General features: G+C 46.0%; 2 protein-coding genes across 3 annotated transcripts in view; one reads left to right on the top strand and one right to left on the bottom strand.

Moving 5' to 3' along the window:
* Positions 1 to 4,847, top strand: part of LOC143297198 (uncharacterized) — a 60,260-nt gene extending 55,413 nt beyond the window's left edge. The window contains 2 exon segments of the mRNA XM_076609404.1: positions 2,076 to 2,159; positions 2,161 to 4,847. Coding sequence (XP_076465519.1) covers positions 2,076 to 2,159; positions 2,161 to 2,724 — 648 coding nt within the window. The 3' untranslated portion in view covers positions 2,725 to 4,847.
* Positions 4,848 to 8,821: 3,974 nt separating this feature from the next.
* The window catches only part of LOC143297457 (uncharacterized), a 26,683-nt gene continuing 10,770 nt past the window's right edge, over positions 8,822 to 24,734 (bottom strand). For both annotated transcript variants that reach the window (XM_076609848.1, XM_076609849.1), the window contains exons 8-11: positions 24,572 to 24,734; positions 19,874 to 19,985; positions 14,444 to 14,606; positions 8,822 to 11,738 (exon numbers count right to left, since the gene is read on the bottom strand). The exon at positions 24,572 to 24,734 is cut by the window's right edge and continues 34 nt beyond it. In XM_076609848.1, coding sequence (XP_076465963.1) covers positions 11,366 to 11,738; positions 14,444 to 14,606; positions 19,874 to 19,985; positions 24,572 to 24,734 — 811 coding nt within the window. In that variant the 3' untranslated portion in view covers positions 8,822 to 11,365. The remainder of the gene's footprint in view (positions 11,739 to 14,443; positions 14,607 to 19,873; positions 19,986 to 24,571) is intronic.

The following is a 24,734-nucleotide window of genomic DNA, read 5'->3' as shown; positions in this document are numbered from 1 at the left end:
CCTGAGGTGAGCCTGGTGGGTGAGTACCTGAGGTGAGCCTGGTGTGTGAGCCTGGTGGTTGAGTACCTGAGGTGAGCCTGGTGGGTGAGTACCTCAGGTGAGCCTGGTGTGTGAGCCTGGTGGGTGAGTACCTGAGGTGAGCCTGGTGGGTGAGTACCTGAGGTGAGCCTGGTGGGTGAGTACCTCAGGTGAGCCTGGTGGCTGAGTACCTGAGGTGAACCTGGTGGGTGAGTACCTGAGGTGAGCCTGGTGGGTGAGTACCTGAGGTGAGCCTGGTGTGTGAGTACCTGAGGTGAGCCTGGTGGGTGAGTACCTGAGGTGAGCCTGGTGGGTGAGTACCTCAGGTGAGCCTGGTGGGTGAGTACCTGAGGTGAGCCTGGTGGACTTTAAAAGGCTGGAGATGTACGACTGACTGCATCAGTTTCAGTTTCACAAGGAGGCGTCACAGCGTTCAGACAAATCCATATACGCTACACCACATCTACTATGCAGACGCCAGACCAGCAGTATAACCCAGTGCACTCAGTCAGGCCTTGAGTGCATGTAAAATATATAAATATATTTGGTTAAACACATCTGAGTGGATTTCTTCTACAGAATTTTGCCGGAGGACAACACTTTTGTTGTTGTCATGGGTTCTTTTTCAGTGCACCAGGTGTGTGCTGCACACAGGTCCTCGGTTTATCGTCTCATCCAAACGACTGGATGCTCAGTTCAGTTCTCCAGTCAGACTTGGAAGAAAGGGCGAGAGTGGGATTCGAACCCAGACCCTCACGGACACTGTATTGACAGAACCCAGACCCTCACGGACACTGTATTGACAGAACCCAGACCCTCACGGACACTGCAGAACCCAGACCCTCACGGACACTGTATTGACAGAACCCAGACCCTCACGGACACTGCAGAACCCAGACCCTCACGGACACTGTATTGACAGAACCCAGACCCTCACGGACACTGTATTGACAGAACCCAGACCCTCACGGACACTGCATTGGCAGAACCCAGACCCTCACGGACACTGCAGAACCCAGACCCTCACGGACACTGCAGAACCCAGACCCTCACGGACACTGTATTGACAGAACCCAGACCCTCACGGACACTGTATTGGCAGAACCCAGACCCTCACGGACACTGACAGAACCTAGACCCTCACGGACACTGCAGAACCCAGACCCTCACGGACACTGTATTGACAGAACCCAGACCCTCACGGACACTGTATTGACAGAACCCAGACCCTCACGGACACTGTATTGACAGAACCCAGACCCTCACGGACACTGTATTGACAGAACCCAGACCCTCACGGACACTGTATTGACAGAACCCAGACCCTCACGGACACTGTATTGACAGAACCCAGACCCTCACGGACACTGCAGAACCCAGACCCTCACGGACACTGTATTGACAGAACCCAGACCCTCACGGACACTGTATTGACAGAACCCAGACCCTCACAGACACTGCAGAACCCAGACCCTCACGGACACTGTATTGACAGAACCCAGACCCTCACGGACACTGCAGAACCCAGACCCTCACGGACACTGTATTGACAGAACCCAGACCCTCACGGACACTGTATTGACAGAACCCAGACCCTCACGGACACTGCAGAACCCAGACCCTCACGGACACTGTATTGACAGAACCCAGACCCTCACGGACACTGTATTGACAGAACCCAGACCCTCACGGACACTGCAGAACCCAGACCCTCACGGACACTGTATTGACAGAACCCAGACCCTCACGGACACTGTATTGGCAGATGAGCATTTTAACAATTCTGCCACCCACCTTCCTCTGTAAAAGTGTGTTGTGCATCAGTGGTAAAATACAGGTAATACATAACTGACCACACCACACGTTTTTCGTCACTGACCGCCTTTCACTGATCACCTTCCAGTGAGTTTGGCAGACATGGTACAGAAGCCTGTGTTTGTGCATCATTGACCGAATACAGATTATGTGTAACTGACTTAACGTGTAACTCGGACTGCACCACACGTTTTTCACCACTGACCAGCCCTCCACTGACCACCCCTCCCCCCTCTCCCCAGGTGAGCCTGGCTGACGCAGTGCAGAAGCCCGTGGTCCCCTTGCTGCTGGAGAAGGAGGTGAGCTGGCCCCCGCCCGGTCCCATGGGGCCCCGTGATGACCCAGCTGCTCTACATCGACTGCACGCAGGGAGACACGCAGCTCACGTGGACCGGCCCAAAGTTCGACGAACTGCTGGCCGCCATCGACCGCCACGTCCCGGGGAAGGGCAAGGGTGAGGGGGAGGGGGAGGCTGCTGAGAAGGTTCCGGAATCTCAGCAGAAAGAAAAGGAAAAGGAGGAGAAGAAAAAGGAGGAGAAGATTACTGTTGTTGACGTAGCGCCGGTGGCGCAAGAGAAGCAGTCCGAGACTGCCAGCGCCCCCAAGAGCCAAGGGGAGACAAACGGTGATGGAGGGGAGAGAACCGACGGCAGCCCCCACAACAACCACCACCCTCCTCCCGCGGCTCCACAGGAGAAGCCAGACAGCGGCATGCAGGATGCCAGGGGTGGGAAGCAGGAACACGCCGGAGCTGACATCCGTGCCAGAAAGACGTCACTGACCAGCACTGCTGACGGCTCCATGGCTGGTCACGATGAGTGCAACTATGGCCAGCAGCAGCTTTATTTACAGAAAGATGGTGCAGCCAGTGCTTGCTGTGTAATACTGTAGGTTCAGGTCATAGTGGCTCAGGGTTGTACTGAATACTGATCGAGGCCTTCAGCGTGTTATTGTTTTTGTAAAGGAAACGGCAAAGACATTTTGTTTTTTTGATTTTGTTTTCTTTCCTCCAACCTCCTATTCTTTCCAACACTCTTTTTTTTCATCCTATTCCAACCCCCCCCTCCCCCCCCCATTTTTTGTTTTCTCTTTTTTAACATTCTCCCACTGAATGTAATTTACAACACAAAATATATGATTGTAATTAAGCATACAAATTCAGCACAAAGAGTGTATGTGTTTACCTAATAACAGTTTTTTTCCAGTTTTTACTTATTATCAGAGACACTTAGAAATATATCAATATTGAAAAAAACAAAACCAAAACAAAACAAAACAAAAAAAACAAACAACACACAAACAAACAAAAAAAGTCACATGCACAATTCTTCCACAAAATAAAAAGCCCAACCCTTGCTGACAATGTTGATGGAAAACTTGTTAATATATTGTATTACTCTTTGACACAAAAGATTTCTCTTGAGTGAAATTTGGGGCTGCTCTCCCCATGGCAACTGTGTTGCCAGTGCAGTGCAATTCCACACGTCTTTTTTGTTGTTGCTTCTGTTTTTACTTTCCACGTTTCTTTACTTTCTCTTTTCTCTCCGTCTCTGTTTATTGCTGATTTAAAAAAAAAAAAAAAATTTTTGACACTCAAAGAGATATTTTACTTCCACGTTGAGTCGAAATAATTATTGCTCTTCAATTACTGCTGTGATTCAGAACGTTTACACATATGTGTCTTTCTTAAACCTTGTTTGTTTTTTGTTGCTGGTGAATAATATTTGCTTATTTATAACTAATGCAATGATGCATGTAGATTTTTTGCTTTTTTGTGTGTGTGTCTTTCCTTTTAATATTGTAGTCTTTGATCATTTTGTTGTGTGTTCCATATCTTTGCTTTAATATATTTGTTTTTAAAAGCATGATATTGTTCACATATTATATAAATGCTGTGATCAGGCGGAATGCATTTTTATGATCTTTTTTTTAATGTTTAAGAAAGGAACAGACTTTAGGTGGTGGAAGGGGTTGGGTAAAATGGTAGCTCAGAGTCATATAAAGAGGTAGCACATGCGAACTGCTCAAGTTATTTCTATTTGTCTTCCTGATAGATCTGTTTAACCATGGTGGGTTTTTTTTTCGTTTTTTTGTTTGAAAATCTGTTGTAACATTGTTGATGCCAGTATTCTTGAAATCAGTGATCAGATTTTTTTTGGATTAAACATTTTTTTATTTTATTTCCTTTTTATCATGAATTATTTTGTATGTGATTCATTTTGCTCCATTTTCTGGATTTGACATCAGGTCTGTCTGTCTGTAACTGAACTCATTTATTTGTGAATCTATATGTGAACAAAACCCATTAGAAAAAAACAAACACCCCCTCCCCCCGCAACCCCCCCCCCCCCCCAACCCCCCTGATTTTAGATTTTATCTGGATTAAAATCATGTGTAACAATGAGAGGATTCTCTGCTCTCGGAAAATTAATAATGATTTAGAGTGTTTGGAGCACTGGGATGTTGACTGGAAATGTATTATCAATTGTAATGAGCATCATTGAAAAAACTGGCTGGGTCTTTTGTGACGTATTTGATCTTCTTGTTTATCTATTTATTATTCATTATGTTTTGATTTGGGATTTGCTCAGTACTATGATGATTTTAGCTATTGCATTAAAAAGCATTTGCAGATATTTGGTGACCTCATTTTTGTTCTTATCTATTTTTAGAACATTATACTTTAAAAAAAAAAGAGATGTTGTTTCTTTGCAGTGAACAGAAAATGAGTTTTGTTCTTTGCATGATACGTTTTTTGTGGGTGTGGGTGTCTGTGCATATGTGTGTGTCTTCTTGTGAGTGTTTATGCTAGGACGTGTGAGTGTGCTTATGTGTTTGTGTGCTCACACATGCATGTCTTTCTGCTGACAGTCAGTCTTGACAATGCTGACAGCAGCAGCAACAGTATCCTGGAAACCGTGTGTCATGCCATGGTATCTCACAGTGATGGCAAATGCCCTTCACAACTCATGTGCCAACATTTTATTTTTGTTAAATGTTTGGAGCTATGACCAAGTTTGGGGGGGGGCGGGGGGGGGCGTTGTTTGTTTGTTTATTTATTTATTTATTTTTTTTCCATTTTCTTTTATTTTTGTTGTGGCGAATCATATGTTCAGATGTTTTCTGACGAGAATCAGCAAGTTTTGATTTGGTGTGTGTGTGGGAAAAAAAAAAAATCAAATCCTAAACATGTTTTATTGATGCGGTTTGATTCAGTTTTCGCCAGTACTGCATGTGTCACTTTTAGATTAATTTCCAGTTGGATAGGTAAAGATGTGCTGTTTTGTATTATAGATAGTTACTGACATATGACACAATGACCAATGATGATTAATTTCCAGTTGGATAGGTAAAGATGTGCTGTTTTGTATTATAGATAGTTACTGACATATGACACAATAACCAGTGATGATTAATTTCCAGTTGGATAGGTAAAGATGTGCTGTTTTGTATTATAGATAGTTACTGACATATGACACAATGACCAATGATGATTAATTTCCAGTTGGATAGGTAAAGATGTGCTGTTTTGTATTATAGATAGTTACTGACATATGACACAATGACCAATGACAGCACAGTGTATGCACATTATTAACTCACTCAGTACGGCCAGTCCTCTCTTCTCCTCTACACAGACCCCTTGCATGTCCAGTGGGTGTCTGAATGAGCCAACCTTTAGCTTCTGTCGTCAGAATTGTGGTATTCTTTGTCAACTTTGACATCTTCAGTATAAGAGCCTTCCGTTTGCAATATTTTGATGATGGTAATTGGGATGAAACGCTGTTAACGTCGTCTCTTTCGCCGTTCGTATGGAAAGAGTTAAGCTGCTTTTTTTGTTGTTGGTGGAGAGATATAGGGGGTGAGCCTTGTTGGCCAGAACTTTTGGGAAATTAGAGCTTTATTCTTTGTATCTTTTGTAACATTTGTACTTGGAATGAATTCAAAGTGTTTTAAACAAGGTATTAAGTTCAATGAAAATGTCTGTTTTGTTTGTTTTTGACAAAATAGGGAAACAGGTTGAATGTAAACTTTTTTTTTTATGGCTTGCATAACCACGTTTTATTTTGACACAAATATTAGATTCTGCATCATTGTATTAATTTTCAAAAGCGTACTTTCATATTTGTGAAGTCCATTTGACAATGATCTGCTATGTGTTTGTGCAGAAAGTATGTAATAATCTGTCAGATAATTTTATCAAAATGTGATGAGAATTTTGTGTGTTTTCAAATCTGAGTGATTTTTACATGAATATTATCAGCCACATTTTTTGTCTTTGTTTTGCTTTTGCCCAGAGTCTAAATATACCATAAGACTATATACAGTGCACTGTAGACAGCTTTCTCACCCTGTTTTTTTGTAATTAATATTTATGTAGATTTTGTTTGTTTGTTTGTTTTTTTGTTATTCAGTTGTAGTTATCAATTACATTCCATGTGTAGCCTGTTGCATATGTATCTACCATTACAAAATGATATGCATTACTCTAAATGACAAAAACCACACATGCTAGAGTTAATCCTGAAAGCTGTGATATTTGTATTGACATGAACTGATTAGCTTCTTTTGTGTGTGTTAAAGGTTTATTTCTCCATTTCTCATTATTTTTCAATGCATCCGCAATTTGTATTATTGTCTTAGCATGACTTTGTTTTTGTTTTTTTCTTGTATGGTCATTATTTGTTGAATGACGTTTATGTACAACTGAATGTGTATCCTTTCATAGGTCATACTTATATGTACGGGGAGTTTGCATCATGTAAGTACTGCCATCAGACTTCCTTGTGAGTGCCCACCCCGGGGAGTTTGCATCATGTAAGTACTGCCGTCAAACTGGTGCATCATGTAAGTACTGCCGTCAAACTGGTGCATCATGTAAGTACTGCTGTCAAACTACTTTGTGAGTGCCCACCCTGGAGAGTTTGCATCATGTAAGTACTGCCGTCAAACTACTTGTGAGTGCCCACCCTGGAGAGTTTGCATCATGTAAGTACTGCCGTCAAACTACCTTGTGAGTGTGCACCCCGGGGAATTTGCATCATGTAAGTACTGCCGTCAAACCACCTTGTGAGTGCCCACCCCGTGGAGTTTGCATCATGTAAGTACTGCCGTCAAACTGCCTTGTGAGTGCCCACCCCGGGGAATTTGCATCATGTAAGTACTGCCGTCAAACTGCCTTGTGAGTGCCCACCCCGTGGAGTTTGCATCATGTAAGTACTGCCGTCAAACTGCCTTGTGAGTGCCCACCCTGGGGAGTTTGCATCATGTAAGTACTGCCATCAAACTGCCTTGTGAGTGCCCACCCCGGGGAGTTTGCATCATGTAAGTACTGCTGTCAAACTGGTGCATCATGTAAGTACTGCCGTCAAACTGCCTTGTGAGTGCCCACCCCTCTTTTCTCACCCCAAAGTTGTGGATGGTTGTTATCTGGGTAGTTTATTTACCCGTTTAATCAAGTTGTTTGTTATGGTGTTTCTTTTACAAGGCAGTGCAAATTTAGATCTAGAGATGAAGAATGGGGATGGTTGTTTTCTGGGGTAGTTTACCTCTTTAATGAAGTTGTTTGTGAAGGCAGTGCAAATTTAGATCTAGAGATGAAGAATGGGGATGGTTGTTTTCTGGGGTAGTTTAACCTTTTAATGATGTTGTTTGTGAGGGTGTTTATTTTACAAGGCATTACAAATTTAGATCTTAGGGATGAAGAATGTGGATGGTTGTTTTCAGGGGTAGTTTACCCCTTTAATGACGTTGTTTGTGACAGAGTTGACTTTTACAAGGCAGTGTAAATTTAGATCTAAGAGTTGACGAGCAGAACACATACATGAGATGTGGATGTGTCATTGAAGAAACCAAGTGTGAGCGCCACCTTACTCCATGACATGTTGTCTTAACCAGTAACTGTTTTGTTCTCATTCCCAACTCAGCCAGTGCTGTGTGATGAAACTTAACCCCTGAGTGCCACAGCATGTATCACGTACATGCATAGTGACGTCACTGAGGACGTCATTAGAAGAAGGGAAACAACTTTGGAAGGCTGAAAATTAATACAGTTTGTCTAGAGTGGTATGTCTGCAGACTGTTTTCTCAGTTTCAGGCTAATTGTATTTGGATATTGTTTTATGACTTGAAACACCACTTTCTACTGTTTTTACCCCCAGCACTATACCGTAATGGGCTCCCGCAAAGGGTTATGTATCCAGTAAATGCCCAGCCCCAAATTTAGAATGAAATGTGTGCCAAATGGGGGGTGTGGGCACATACATGGTAGTTTAATAATGATAATAATAATAATAAGTATTGATATAGCCTTAAATCTTGTGCAGAGACAAATTAAAACGCTTTCATACCAGTCATTCACACATATGCATAATTCTAAACTCGAAAACTGAATACAACGAGGAGGCAGGGGAAGGAGGTTATCTTGGGAAGAGGTGGGTTTTGAAGCCAGACTTGAAACAGGTGAGTGCAGAGACCTGACGAAGCAAAAGAGGAAGTTCATTCCAAATGCAAGGTCCAGAGACAGAGAAAGAACGGAGGCTGACAGTGGAGTGTTTGAATCTGGGTATGCGTAAACAGAGTGGATCCGAAGCCGACCATAGAGAGTGAGATGGGGTGTGGAGGTGAAGGCAGCCACAGAGACAGGAAGGGGCAGATTTGTGAATGCACTTATAACATAGAGTGCTGATGATCTAGTTTCCTATATTTCCTGTTGATGTCTTGCTTCTCTGCTTCCCGAGAGTAAAAGAGCAATATATATATATATATAGAGAGAGAGAGAGAGAGAGATACACACACACTCACACACACACACACACCACACACACACACACACACACACACACACACTCCTTGTCCTCTGTATAATGATAATGTAACCATTTGCTTGGACATATGCACACACACACACACACACACACACACACACACAGATCTTTGAAATCTGTATGATGGCAACTATTACATCATTTGGAAACACGCCACAAGGAACAGATACAGTGCACCATATGTGCTATGTCTTTTATTAAGCAAAGCAGCACATTGTCATTGGCACATTAATTATATTATTCCCACCAGTGTTTAAACACTGTACAATTCTGAAGCAAAAACCTGGATTTCATGTTTATGAAGACTTTCTTCATTCGGAGGTGACAGAGGGAACATGATTTGCATAATTCATTACATGTAATATATATTATGCCTGTCTCATTTACAAGGGTCTTTTGTGTACTTTTGATTCCCAAACATCCTTTTTTTTATGTTGCAGTCAATTGAAAGTTTAACATAGCAAGACTACTTGATTTGAATAGATGTTAGACTTATCAATTGTTCTGTCCATTTTTAATTTGAAAAATAAAGTTCACTAATCATTTATTTATGGGAATATATGGCAAAATCTGGCACTCTAACTAAGAAAGGCAACTTACAACTGTTACAGAACTCAGTCTGATCAGCCTTGTAAGCAAAGTGATGCTCAAAGTAATCCTGGACAGACTCTGACCACAAGCAGAAGTCCTTGCAGAAGAATAAACTGGTTTCTGCAGTGGAAGAAGCACAACAGAACAGATCTTCAACCTTCATGTTCCGTGTGAAAAATACAGCCAACACCAACAAAACATCTGCCACGTCTTCACTGACTTGAAGAAGGCATTTGACCTAGTGTAGCATGATGCTCTGTGAAATGCAACATGTGCCACAAGCTGACCAACACCATGCAACACCTGTATCAAAAACCCAACAATGCATTGTTAAAAAATCTGTCGGTGACTGGTTCCACACATCAGTTGGGGTCCGTCAAGGCTGTCTCCTATCTCCTACATTCTTAAACATCTTCCTGAAATGTGTAATGATTGATGACTCAGAAGAACATTGTTATTTTCAACATCGGACGACGTACCATCACAAATCATCGATTTTTTGATGATATTGATGGGCTAGCAGGCAGAGGAAGAACTGGCAGAACCGTTGAAACACTTGGACGAAACATGAACCAAGTATGGACTGGAGATCAGCACTGAGAAGATGAAACTCTTGACAAACAGCAAAGACCCAACTAAGACCAAGATCAGTGTTGATGGACAACTGCTAGAAACTATGAACCAATTTAAATACCTTAGCGCCATTATCAGTGAAGAAGGGTTGACGATCGAGATATTGTCAAGAGCTGCGCAGATTGCAACAGCACTGGCAAGACTGAAGCCCATATGGGAAGACAAGAACATCAGTCTTAGAACAAAGCTGAAGCTCGTCCGGGCACTGGTCCTGTTTTCCTGAATACATGCAATGGATTCCCACAGCAGAGCTTCAGAAAGGATCCAAGCAGTGGGAATGAGATGCTTCAGGAGACTCCTTGGCATCTCCTACTAAGACCACTTAAGAAATGAAGATGTCAGGAAAACTATCAGGCAGCATATTGGTCAATATGAGGACTTCCTGACCACATTGTCAAAAAAGAAAATGAGATGGTATGACCACGTGACAAGATGTGATGCGCTCTCCAAGACCACCCTTCAGGGAACAGTGCAGGGGAAAAGAAGAGGCAGAGAACGAAAGAAGGGGGCTGACAATACCACTGAGTGGAGACATGAGTTTTTCCGGAGCTCAGACCCTATCCCATGACCGTCAGAAATGGATGCCGTTGGTAATGTGTTCAGCAAGCCATGTTATGGGACCACTGGCAGTGACAGAAATATCTAATCTTTTAGAAAGGTATATGGTGGAGATTTTTTGGAACTAGCAGTTCTATGGAAAGAATTGTTTTATTGAACAAAAAACACACAACAAAAGAGAAAAAACAAACAACGATGGAAGTCTTAGAAGAAGAGAAATATCAGAAGATGTTCAGTTTTTGCTAGAAATCACTGTTTATTATTATTTTCTTATTTTTATGAATCAAACTAATACAGCAGTACATGAGAACCACAAACAGAATAACGTCTTGTTGTAGAGATTCATTCGAGAGATTCGTTTGATCAGTCAGAGGCAATAGTACCTGCATGAAAGTGTGTTTTTACCACAGTCCTTGTGACATTAAGCGAAATATACCTGTGCATTGATATATCAAGCAGAAATTTAAAACGATGCAGATATAGGCAAAGATAACACAAAATAAATTTCTTGGAACCCTCTTCTTTATCGTCCAGCTGATTGGTAATACGTTGATTATGGTTTTGTTGAGTCACGCATTATTATTTTCTTTACCGACACAGTCAGAGAACAATGATTATAGAAAACATCAAAACATATCAAAATTTAAAATACAAAGTCAAATAAAGTGAACCAAGAGAAAAGGACAGAATTCAGTTAATGCACGATACTTATCAGATAGAATGCACTCCATGTACACGTATTCGTACGTTCAATATACCATAACATCGTCATAGTTATAAACATTCGCGTATGTCTTATCATGGTATGCATAATCTCTTCAAAGTGAGATGGATATTTTGTGTGAACATTTTGTTACAGAAAAAAGGGGGAAATAAGAAATTGCATTTAGAGAGAGGGAGAGGACTGGCTGAACACATTCGCATTACACATAACAGCCAAAGGGCTCAAAGGACTCGATTCTGTCCAAGCTTGTCGGATTTCTAAGCCATTCCAACATCTTTTCCACCGACACAACGTACACGTCCTTGTCCTTGCGAGACAGAAGGGACTCCAGAAACTTCCTCAGACCCAGCAAGTTGGGTTGGTACACGGAGTGAGAGAACCATTCTTTGCGCAGGTGAATGCCCATGGGGGCTCGGTTGGTGTTGACGAAGTTGTCGAAGTTTTGCGAGAAGAGCTGGAAGGTCTCGTCGACAGTTCGGGGCTGGTTGAAGCATGCGTCTGCAAACCTGCAAGGGAACTGCTTCTTGTGGTCGATCAGCGGAATGAAGGGTATCTCCCACAGTCCTGTGTACCTGGTGACCCAACAGAAGTGAAACAATGCATGAATACCTATTAAGGTGTGTGTGGGAGGGGGTGGGGGTGGGGGGGAGGGGGGGGGGACAAACGCTTTGCTTACATCACAGACTGACATAAGTTTACAGTTGGACCAGCCGCCGTGGCGAAGTGGATAGCGTCGCGGACTGACGGCTGGGAGGACGCGGGTTCGAATCCCAGCGGAGATGGGTTTTTCGGCCCATGGCCGGCTCCTACCCAGAGTTGAGTGTGCTGTGGGCTTAAATGGGGAGACTTGGACCACACAGTCGAGTGTCATCCACTTCAAGGATGCGTCTTCGTGTGCTGCTTTAATTACCAGACCAACACTGCAAGTGTCTGTATCTCTCGGGCATGGTTAACGCCGGGATATCATTATGACAGGAAGCGTAGAGTACAGCCTTGTCAAGCAGTCCCAAACCAAAATGGACCTCCATAGCAACATCGTCATCGTCATCCTCCTCCTCCATCATCATCATCAATATAGACAAAACGGTCTCAGAGTCTGTGGCCTTTCATGCCCTGCTCGCATGGTGACCTCAGTTTCGATGCCCCTCCACTTCTGTGCTTAGGGTGAGTCCTGTCAATGTCGTCAGTGTCGGCAGATTCATGGGGAGCCTGTTGTTTGAGGGACGTGCTGGCGGTCTCCACTCTGGGAGGGACGCTCACTCAGTCTGGCTCCGCGACTTAGACATTATTGTCGTTAGTAGGGGGCTTAGTAAGTGGTGTCCTAAGTACGTTAAATCAGAACAGGCACCACTGAACACCACCGAAGTGACTCAGCAGCAGTGCAGGGTCTCCTCTGGTGTGTGGCCTCCTGGCGACCTAACATCTATGGTTCCCTACAGACAGCCGACGCTGGAAATGTGACGGACGAACCCGGGTGTGGCCGTGTATGGGGGAATCTAAATGAGCGGCGTGGGAGTAATTCCACTGAAATGGTGCAGATGATAGGGCAGCCCAGCGCCGACTGTCCTAAAACCCTCTTGGCCGAGAGAGTGGGGGTGTAACTTGGGCAAGACACTCTCCACTATAATCAAATTCTGTCCCGGATAGTCTGGACAGCAGATGCCTCTTCTGGTGGTCATAGTCGGACACGAGTGACTATCATACAGTATTAAGGGGATATCTTATTTCCTTCTGAATGGAGGGATTGACAATGGTGAAGATCTAGTAGGTGCATCCTGAATGGATGAATAAATCGGGGAACATTTAGTATCCCTTAAATAGTTGAATGATTGAGGAAATACCTGGTTAACCAGCAGGAAGGGAGGAACAAACGAATGAACATTCATTTAGGGGATATCTTGTATCTCATGAATGGCTGAAATATCAGTTACGTTAGTTCCTCCTGAAGGGGTGGATTAATAATGAGGTACATCTAGTGGGTACCTCCTGAATGGATGAATAATTCGGGGAACTTGTATTACCTACTGATTGGTTGAAGGATTGGGGGAATACTTGGTCAACCAACACGAAGATAGGAAGGAAGGAATGGATGGATACTAAAGGGAATATATATTGAACCTTCTGAAGGGATGGATAAACAATAAGGAATTCTGATGAACAGTTAAAGGGTACATCGAATGCCTCCTGGATGGCCAAACAGTGACAGAAAGATCTAGTACCAGTTTTGGCTAGCCCATAAAATCTCACTTCCTTTTTCAATAGCTTAATTAAGCCCGTAGAAAGGGGGGTCATTTCCATATAGGTGTGAGTGAGGTTGGTGGTTGATCTCTTGACCAGCCACAAATGACTCCGAGGGTCAATCGAGGCTAGCCCAGAATGACGCCGGGGTAAGACCAATCAGAAGGGTAGCTTAAGGCTGTTACACCGGGTGGTACAACTTTTATATATTATCTTTCTTTTTTCAAGCAGGAACCAGCTGCCACTTACCTTCCATTGACACCCCTCCTCCAACCCCAACTCAGGGCAAAAAGCCAGGATTATCCCCCCTCAGACAAAAAGCCAGGATTCTCCCCCCTCGAATAATGCAATCTTCATCGAACTAAGACCCCAGCCCTGAAAAACGTGACCATCATGGCGTTATCCAGGGCGCAATAGCCGAGTGCTTATAGCGTTGGACTTTAAATTTGAGAGGCCCTGGCGGGTTCGAATCTCGGTAACGGTGCCTGGTGGATGAAAGGCGGAGATTTTTCCGATCTCTCAGGTCAACATAATTATTATGTGCAGACCGGCTTGTGCCTGAACCCCCTTCGTGTGTATACACACGCACAAGATGAAAAACGCACGTTGAAGATCATGTAATCTATGTCAGCGTTTGGTGGGTTATGGAAACAAGAACATACCCAGCATGCACCCCCCCCCCCCACCACACACACACACCCGCCCCCTCGAAAACGGAGTACGTCTGCGTACATGGCGGGGTAAATAATAATGATAATAAAGATCATACACGTGAAATGTTAATTGACTATTTGAGTGTGTATGGTGTGCGTGTTAGAAATCTGATTGAATGACACTAGAAATGAATGATGAGCGCCCAATGGCAGCCGTCAGTCTGCTCTCCCCATGAAGGCAGCCTGTTGTGCAAATGACCCCGTGTTTGTAACGCGCTTAGAGCTTGGTTGGTTGGTCTCCGACCGAGGATAGGCGCCATAAAAGTATCCATATCATCATCATCGTCATCATACAGCAGGTGTTCAAACTCGGCTCCAAAGCTTACCTCCCAGTAGGACAATCGCCGTTGTGAGTGCACTCCTCCTGCCAGCCGTAGTCCAGCGTGTAGGGGTAAGGCAACACATCCTGTAGTGACCCGTGCGACTTCGTCAGGGAGGAGTCGTAGGTGACATCACTGGCCGCGTGCAGAACCTTGTACAAGGGTTCACCTGTACACATGTTCAGTCAAAGACGTGTTATTTCAAAGGCATGCCGATCGAACAAGCCTTGCACGAATGAAAAAAAAAAAGGGGGAGTGGGGGGTGGGGCTGGGGGCGCGGGAGAGAGAAACATATGAAATAAGAAAAAAGAAAGAAGATAAAGACAGTGAAACCACTTTGAATTATGTTCACATTGGATTGTGTCTGTCTCTGTCTGTCTCTCTCCTGTTCAGGGCGGGGACTGAAAAAAAAAAAAGCAAAAAAAAAAAAAAAAGCAACCCAAACAAACCACATGATGGAGTCTCCCGTCGGTCCGACGGATGAGTAGGCAGGCAGGCTTATCTGTCGGTGTGTGTCCTCATATGGGAGAAGAGGCCGATTCTGGATGCGCAACACTTCCCACAGGTGTTGCAAGGGAAAACTTCTCCAGAAGTTGAGCCCTGCTTCCTTCGCTCACGCTTCTCCTTAATGACCAGCGTTCTCTTGTTTTCAAACGTCTTTATGCCACTAGAGCACAGCATCCTCCAGCGAGAGCGGTCAAAGGCATCAGTTTCCCAGGTCCTGTATCTATGTCACAGGATTTGAGGTTTGTCTTCAAGGTGTCCTTGAAGCGCTTGCAGGGTCTTCCACGTTCACGGTGGCCTTCCTTCAGCTGGCCATACAAAAGCATCTTCGGGATCCTGCTGTCTGTCATGCGGATAACGTGTCCTGTCCAGCGTAGCTGGCACTGGATCAGCAGGCTTTCGATGCTGGGCAGGCCGCTCCTCTCTAGGACCTGGAGGTTGGAGACCCTGTCTTTCCACTTTATGCCGAGGATCTTTCGTAGGCATCTCTGGTGAAACTGCTCAAGTTGCTGAATGGACGGCGACACGTCGTCCATGTTTCACAGCAGTACAACAAGGTGGTCAGCACAACAGCTCTGTAGGTTTTCATCTTGGTGCTGAGCCTGATGCCTTTGTTGTTCCACAGCCTGTTGTTGAGTCTGTCAAAGGCGGAGCTGGCCTTGGCGATGCGCAGCGTCACTTCTGCATCAAGGGCTCCGTTGCTGCATAGGGTGCTGCCCAGGTAGCAAAACTTGTCGACTGACTTGATCTCTGTGTCACTGATCTTGATTGCAGGTTGGGGGGAGGCACTGGCGTTCTGTGAACTAGCTGGTTGATACATGGACTCGGTCTTGCTGAGGCTGATGGTGAGTCCAAAGCGCCTGCAGGAGGTTGAGAACCTGTCCATAATGAACTCCTGTCATGCAGCGTGTAATGGAAGCATCACCTCTGTCCCTCTGCCGGACAATCACATAGTCCAGCATGACCAACAAACCACATAGTGTTTATCTATTTCCGATTTCTGTCATCGCTTGGTTTGTCTCTGTCTCTGTGTCTCTGCATTCTGTTTCTCTCTGTCTTCTCTGCATCTGTCTGTCTGTCAGTCTAAATCTCTGTTTCTCTCTCTCCCTCTCTCTCCCTCTCTGTGTCTCTCACTCTCTCTCTCTCTCTGTCTGTCTCTCTCGCTGTCTCTTTCTTGCTCACCCCCTTTCTACCTCTATTGGTCTTTATCTGTCTTTCTCTCTTTGTCTCTCGCTCTCTATCCCCCTCTCCCCCCCCTGCCCCCCCCTCTCTCTTTCTGCCGTTCTCTATCTCCCCCTCTCTCCCCCCCCTCCCCCTTTCTCTCGCTCTCTGTCTCCTTCTCTCTCCCTCTCACCTCCCCCCTCTCTCTGTCGTTCTCTATCTCCCTCTCTCCCTCCCTCCCTCCCTCTCTTTCTTTCTCTCGCTCTCTATCTCCCTCTTCCCACCGATCCTTCAAACTACAGGCCAATTTCCATTATTTCTATTCTTTCAAAACCACCGGAAAAACACATCAACAAGCATATTTCATATCACTTTGATGTCAATGAACTTTTACATCCAGCTCAGTCTGGTTTCAGACGAAAGCATTAATACCACACAGCATTGGTCAACATTGTAGATGACTGGCTTACCAATGTCAATAACAATAGATATTGTGGTGTTTTATTAGTCGATTTAAAAAAAACAACATTTGATGTGATAGACCACAAACTCTTACTTAGAAAACTTGAGGTGTATGGTCTGTCAACCAATTGTCTTAGTCTCCTTGAATCCTATATGACAAACAGACAACAATGCGTGACAATGAGTACATCAATCTCCGCACCAACAACACTTGATTATGGCATTCCTCAGGGGTCTGTTTTAGGCCCTTTACTGTTCTCGATATATATAAACGACCTACCGCTCCATATGAAATCCGTCTGCGAACTTTTTGCGGATGATACAACAATCCACACTTCTCATACTGACATTGTCGCTCTTGCAAAAGACTTACAAGAAAGTACTGATGACCTCGTTAGATGGACCGAACTAAACCGCATGTCTCTTGACCCTCAAAAAACAAAATGCATGTTAATCACAACCAGACAAAAGAGGCAAAACACTATACATAATCTTCCTTCCATCCAAATTAAAGGCGAACCTATTGAACAGGTCAGTGATAATAAAATTCTGGGGATCATAATTGACAGCCCAGAAAACCCATCAACTATCCAAAATCAAACATTTCCTTGACCTTCATTCACGGAAATTATTTTTTCAAGCGCATATTCAGTCTACAATTGATTATGCATCAACACTATGGGACTCCGTAAGTGCGAATACCATGAAGCCATTACAGAATCTTCGTAAACGGGGGCTCAAGCTGGTACTCCTTAAAAAGACTACCCTTTTAGACTCAGACTATAAACAAGCGAATATTCTCCCACTAATCCGTAGATTAAAGTACAATAAAGGAATCATGATGCAAAAGATTATGACAAGTAATGCACCACCAACATTAATAGACAAATTTTCTATAAATTCATCAAGGAATCCTCCCAAAGTCCATATCCCAATTCCAAGAATTGTTCAAATCCAGTCTGGTTTACTCAGGCGCCACCCTATGGAACTCACTCCCAGAAACAATTAAACAACACCATTGCCCAACCACCTTAAAAAAAACATTGCATTTCCCACCTTATGACATAATGTGTAATGTAAATCGTTCATTTTATTGATACTGTTTGTCAAATGTGTATGGTTGACTGAGAACCTTCCTCACCTTCTATCCTCCATTCTGATGTGTAGTGCGTTGTGTTTTGTTTGTGTTTGTTTCTTTCATTTTTTTTCCTATGCATTTTACTAACACCATGCTAGTGCCTGTATGCCATATGTGTGTGTGTGTGTGTGTGTGTGTGTGTGTGTGGTTGTTTTGTTTTGATTTATGTGTATTTTCCCCTCCATTATGCATCTCTACTAACACCATGCTTTCATTTTATTAAATATTTTGTAGTGTAGACTCTATTCAGGGCGGGAACTGGATGTAAAAAAGCACACCAGTGCTTATCTATTATCCTCGAAATAAAGAATTTGTCTTGTCTTGTCCTCTCTCTCCCCCATCCCCCTCTCTTTCTGTCGCTTTCTATCTCCCTCTCTCTCTCCCCCTCCCCCTCTCTCTCTTTCTGTCGCTTTCTATCTCCCTCTCTCTCCCCCCCCTCTCTCTCTCTTTCTCTATCTCCCCCTCTCTCCACTCCCCCCCCCTGTCTCTTTCGCTCTCTATCTCCCCCTCTTCCCCCCCCCCCTCTATCTCTTTCTGCCGCTTTCTATCTCTCTCTCTCTCTCTCTCCCCCCCCTCTCTCTCTTTCTCTCGCTCTCTATCTCCCTCTCCCCCCCCTCCCCCCTCTCTCTCTTTCTCTCGCTCTCTAACTCCCTCTCTCTTTCTGCCGCTCTTAATCTCCCTCTCTCTCCCCCCTCACCCCCCCTCTCTCTCTTTCTGCCGCTCTTAATCTCCCTCTCTCTCCCCCCTCACCCCCTCTCTCTCTCTTTCTGCCGCTCTTAATCTCCCTCTCTCTCCCCCCTCACCCCCTCTCTCTCTCTTTCTGCCGCTCTTAATCTCCCTCTCTCTCCCCCCTCACCCCCTCTCTCTCTCTTTCTGCCGCTCTCTATCTCCCTCTCTCTCCCCCCTCACCCCCCCCTCTCTCTCTTTCTGCCGCTCTTAATCTCCCTCTCTCTCCCCCCTCACCCCCCTCTCTCTCTTTCTGCCGCTCTCTATCTCCCTCTCTCTCCCCCCTCCCCCCTCTCTCTCTCTCTCGCTCTCTATCTCCCTCTCTCTCCCCCCTCACCTCCCCCCTCTCTCTCTTTCTCTGTGCGACCTACAGCCCAGAAAGGTCAGTTTGTATGTCTGTCTCCGTTTCCCACGCGCGCACGTGTGTGTGTGTGTGTGTGTGTGTGTGTGTGTGTTCATGGTTTTTTTGTGGTGGGGGGTGGGGGTGGGGTAGAATGGCTGTGAATGGTGGAATAATGGGAAAATACTGATGTATTTTGATTCTGTTTTGATTTTTATTATTACTATTATTATTGCTCATTTTCGCTTCTTTAACCTTATTCCCTCTTTGGGGCGAGGGCTGGATGTAAAAAAAAGTATGTTACTTGCTTATCTATTACCCTCGATGATAAAGATTTTGTCCTGTCTTGTCTTGTCTTGGCTATCCCCCTCCCCTCTTCATCTTCACATCACTTATTTTCTGATGACTGATGTCACGACACGTGGTGTTACTAAGTAGCGGCACATTGATATGGATACTTAGATAATGCTTATCCTCGGTCGGAGACCAAGCTCTAAGCGCTTTACAAACATGGAGTCATTTACACAACAGGCTGCCTACCTGGGTAGAGCCGACTGACGGCTGCCACTGGGCGCTCATCATTCGTTCCCTGTGTCATTTAATCAAATTGTAGGCACGCACACCTACACATTCAGACAAACATGTAACATTTAACATTTTGCGTGTATGACCGTTTTGTTTATTAACCCCGCCATGTAGGCAGCCATACTCCGTTTTCGAGGGTGTGCATGCTGGATATGTTCTTGTTTCCATAACCCACCGAACGCTGACATGGATTACAGGATCTTTAACGTGCATATTTGATCTTCTGCGTGCGTATACACACGAAGGGGGTTCAGATACTGGCAGGTCTGCACATATGTTGACCTTGGAGATCGGAAAAATCTCCACCCTTTACCCACCAGGCGCTGTTACCGAGATTCGAACCCGGGAGCCTCAGATTGAAAGTCCAACGCTTTAACCACTCGGCTATTGCGCCCACACGCTTTGACAATGACCCCCTCACCCCCTTGACTGCAGTCATGAAGCTGAAAGTGAAAGTGGAAGTGAAAGTGGAAGTGAAAGTGAAAGTGAAAGTGGAAGTGAAAGTGAAAGTAAAACTTACCCATGGCGGTGAGGGTGTGGTATCTGTAGCCTTGGAAGATGCCTCCAGCCTCTGGGTTCGCCGTCTGGAAACTGGACTTCAGTTGCCGGAAGGAGGCTAGCTCTTGGGTAAACTGTCGACCAGTGGCAGAGATCCGTGATTGAAGTCACAACAACAACAATAGTAATAATAACAATGATGGTCATGATGATGATTATAATAATGAAAATAATGATACTAAAGAGAAGAAGAAGAATATCAATGATGATAACGATGGTGATGATGATGATTCTTCTTCTTCTTTTCGGTCGCACTTGTCACAGAGTCAGGCTGGCCTGCGAGACAAATGTCGTCGTGGCTTCCAGGTCTTGTCTGCAGCCGTAGAGCTTGGTGCGTAGTGGGGTCGCTTCTGGCCACACGGTGTCTCTCAGTCCCTGGTGGAGGGGACAAGTCTGCAGAACATGTTCTGGTGTTTGGTCTTCAAGACCACAGGGACAGGTCTGTGATGGTGCCAGCTTCAGCTTCTTGAACATGTGCGCGTTAAGGCGGCAGTGTCCTGTGCGTAAGCGCATAATTGCTACCTGCTGCCAGCGTTCAAGCTCGTGATATGCATCCCTTGTGGCTTGTGGTCGTAGTGCTGCCTTCACGAGGGTCTTCTTTTCAGCGAAGCTAACACTGTTGTTTGGTTGTCTTTCTTTCGCTCCGAGTTTGGCGAGCTGGTCCGCAATTTCGTTGCCTGGAATTCCGCAGTGGGCTGGAACCCATTGCAGGACTACTCGTCGTTGCTGGGCAACTTCTTGTAGTTTCTCCTTGAGACGAGGAAGTTTATCTCTTGCAAGGGCTTCCAGGACAGACAACGCATCTGTCAGAAAGACAACTTGTGGGCATTCGCTCTCCGAGTCGTGAACCATTGAAGCGGCCTGTATGAGCGCCTGAACCTCAGCTGCGTAGTTTGAACAGTACTTTCCTGTGGGTATCCTTGCTGTGGATGTGTGGTGCTCAGGAGACTTCATGTACACTCCTGCTCCTCCGTCAGCAACAGCGTTGGTTGCAGAGCCATCTGTGTACACGTGAATCCAGGATTCTTCAGGGTACCTTTCAGCAATCATGGCTTGTGTCAGAGTGCGTTTGGCCGTGTCATCCTGAGAATCTCCTGGAGCGACCTGAGGGACTGATGTTGAGATATGAAAACTTGTGGAGTCTTCATTCCATGGCTGCGGCAGGTCGTTGGGACTCAGTGGAAGCGTCGATGGAGGCACACCATCCCGGTGCGCCCTGGCAAGTCTCTTGCTTTCATGGATAAAGCTACTGCGCTTGAGGCGGTTCTTTGTCAGTCCGTTCATCCTCTTCTTCATCGGATGATCAGGCAGGCACTGGAACTTTTCTGCTTGGACCATGATTTTGGCGTCTCTCCTTTGTGCAAGGGGTTGTATGGCAGTAACCTCCTCCATGGCCTTGATTGGTGTGGATCGCATGGATCCGGTGATGATGCGTAGGGCTTGATTTTGGACCCTATCCAGAGACTGCTGGTGGGTCTTCGCTGCAGTAGACCAGGCTGTTGAGCCGTACTCAAGGTGGGGCCTGACGGTTCCCTGGTAGACGCGCTTGAGTATCGTTTCGTTTGCTCCCCAGCTGGTTCCGGCTAGCTTTCGCATGATGGCCAACTTGCGTCTGGCTTTTGCTTCAGCACGTTTGATGTGTGGCTTCCAGGTTTGTCTCTTGTCGAAGGTGACACCAAGATAGGTAGCCTCCTCGTCACTTCTCAGGGGTGTGTCGTCCAGTTTGATGGTTCCTGGTTTTTGTTTTGGTGACAGTGTGAAGAGTGTTGTAGAGGACTTTTCTTTGTTGATGGCTACACACCACTCCTCTGCCCATGCTGCTAAGCGGTCTGCTGCTAGCTGCATTCTGTAGGTGGCGGTAGTGGCATGTTCCTCCTTACACCACATCACTAGGTCATCAGCATAGAGTGTAGCATGGATACCTTTGGGAAGTGTTTCAATGAGGTCATTGATGAAGATCAAGAAGAGGGAAGGGGAGAGGACTCCTCCCTGTGGAACTCCATGTCGCAGCAGTACTTTCTTGCCTTTGTGTCCGTCAACTGTGACCCTTGCCCTGCGGTTGTGGAGATAGGATCTGATCCAGCGCAGCATGTTCCCTGCGACCCCACATCTCTGCAGCTTCACGAGGAGGCCGTCAGTCCAGACTTTATCAAAGGCCTTTTGCAGATCAATCCAGGCAGCAAGAACTACCTTCTGCTCCTGGAACGCATCTTCTATTTCTTGTGCGAGGTAGGTAGCTTGGTCCTCTGTGCTGTGAAACTGACGAAAGCCTGCCTGTTCAGAAACCAGGATGTTTTCAGTCTCGAGATACCAAAGCAGGCGCTGGTTCACCATCCTTTCTAGGGTCTTCACAACGCAGCTGGTCAGGCTGATTGGTCTGTAGCTGGCCGCCTTCTTCTTGTCCTTTCCCTTCTTAAGGATAGGAATCATGATGGCTTCTCGCCAGACTTGAGCCAAGGTCCCAGTTTCCCAGCTGTGGTTGTAAACCTCCAGAAGTTTCAGGACGGCGGTGTTGCCGAGGTGCTTCAACATCTCGTTAGTGATCCCATCTGGCCCTGGGGATTTCCTGGTTTTTAGTTTCCTCAGAGCTGTCTGAAGCTCGTAAAGAGTGAGGGGCTGCTTCATGAGTTTCACATCGGTGTTGTGGGTCCGTTCTCTCTGTTCCCTTCTTGCTTCTCTTGTTTGGAGAGGGCTGACAGGTACATTGCTCTCCTCTGCGTAATTGTCAGCAAAGCGGTTGGCTGCGCGTCGTCCTGTCAGTAACTCTCCGTTCTTCTCCAGCGTAGTTGTTTGAGCTCTGCTGCCTTCATCATTGAGTTGACCTACAACTTTCCACAGCTTCCTTCCATCTTTCTCAAGGTTCAGCGCCGCTGTCTTCTCTCTCCAGCTCTGGCGTCTCGCTTGTACTTTTGCCTTGAGGAATTTGGCTTTCGTCTGCTGAAGTCGCAGGTGGTTCTCATCTGATGGATTTCTTTCTGCTTCCTGTCTGGCTTCTGTCATCTCGTCCTGAAGTTCTTGAAGCTGGTTTGACCAGTAGGGTTTGTAGTCTTTGCGAGCTCCACGTGGAATACATTCTTGGGCTGCTTGAAGGATGCAGCCGTTCAGCTCTCTGACAATGTTATTGATGTCTCTGCCGTGGACGTGGATGTCCCTGGTAAGAGCATTGGTGCGGTGTCTGAAGAGACCCCATTTGGCCTTCTTGTAATTCCAGCGTGGGGGCACTGGAGTGTTGGTGGTGTTCCTGTTGATAGTGATGAACACTGGCCTGTGATCGCTGCCTCCCAGCTGATCCCCTACTTTTCTGCTAACGTCTCCGTGGAGGTCGTCAGTGCAAAAGGCAAGGTCAGGGGTAGTGGTGGAGCGCCATCGTCTGGAATAGAAGGTTGGGGTGTCGCTTGGGGAGTTGATGAGAAGGAGATGATGGTCGTCTTGCCAGTCTTCCACTTCTTCACCTCGGCGGTCCATATGGTCGTAACCCCAGCTCTGGGAGTGGCTGTTGAAGTCACCCACAGCAAGAAAACTTGCGTCTGGGACCTCTATGGTGTCGAGGGACAGTGGACGGTCGTCGGGGCAGTAGAAGTTCAGGATGTGCAACTCTGTGTCATTCAGTTTGGCCCTAATCGTTTGGTACTCGGCATTCTCCATGTGGACGGCTGATTCGCAGGAGTGTATGTTGTTCCTAACAAGGGTCAGGATACCACCTTTGCGTCTTTCTGCTCTGTCCGACCTGAAGCACTGATAGCCTCTGACTTTGAATGCTTTTCCGCTTTGCAGGTGGGTTTCTTGAATGCAGCAGATGTTGATGTTTTTCTCATGCAGGAGGTGTTCTAGCTCCGTCTTTTTGTTCATGACTCCTTCTGCATTCCAATGCATAACCATGAAAGGTTGACGCTTCTTGGATGAAGTTGATGTGCTGCTAGTCGCATTCCTCCGCCGTCTCCTGGCGTGCCAAGACGGACGAGGGTGACCTCCAGTCGCTGAGGGCGGACTCCGTTGAGGCGCGGAGCCCGGCACTGCACCACCCTGGAGGGACCTCAGTGGGCGAGCGCCATCGGTTTCACATGATCTGTCCAACTCTGTCTCCTGTGCGTAATTGCATGGCACTGTGGTTTGTTAGAAGGCGCGCGCTGGCCCAGTACCGCTGTCTTCAGCCCTCTAGGTTTCTGTAGGGGTTACCCCGCCCTTAGCTCATGGCCTAAAGACCTACCCTGTGGGCACAGGGGACTGACTGCCAGTTAGTCTGGCCCCTACCCCACGCGGACCTGTCCGGCTTGGTTGAACCTGCCAGGAGTAAAACTCCCGCCGGCATAGCTCCGGGGGTTGTCAGGGCACGCAAGCCCCTGCACCGCGACAAGGCGGCAGTCGTTACAGGGGATGATGATGATAAGGAGAAGGAGAAAAAGAAGAAAAAGTACATATACGGTGCAAGCTCCCCATAATATATATATATACACACACAGAGATTATATATATACATATAATTATATATATATATATATATATATATATAGAGAGAGAGAGAGAGAGAGAGAGAGAGAGAGATGCATACACAAGTAGCAGATATGAACACACACACACACACACACACACACACACACACACACACACACACACACGGAAACAATAACTTTCTATCCTCCAGTGATGATTGTCCATCTACCTGTGACGCCACAGAAGAGTGACCATTGCCATACATGGCGATCTCGTGACCGTCATCGCGCAGGCGCGTCACGTACGTGGGGTTGTTCCCGTTCAGCGGGACAAAGAGCGTGGCGCTGATTGGACAGCTGTTGGGGTTTGTGGGGAGAGTTTTAAACAGGTCC

This window comes from Babylonia areolata, chromosome 22 (assembly GCF_041734735.1).
Source record: "Babylonia areolata isolate BAREFJ2019XMU chromosome 22, ASM4173473v1, whole genome shotgun sequence".
Taxonomy (NCBI): domain Eukaryota; kingdom Metazoa; phylum Mollusca; class Gastropoda; order Neogastropoda; family Buccinidae; genus Babylonia; species Babylonia areolata.
Note: the sequence above shows the minus strand (reverse complement) of the source record. Positions and strands in the feature narration are given on the sequence as shown.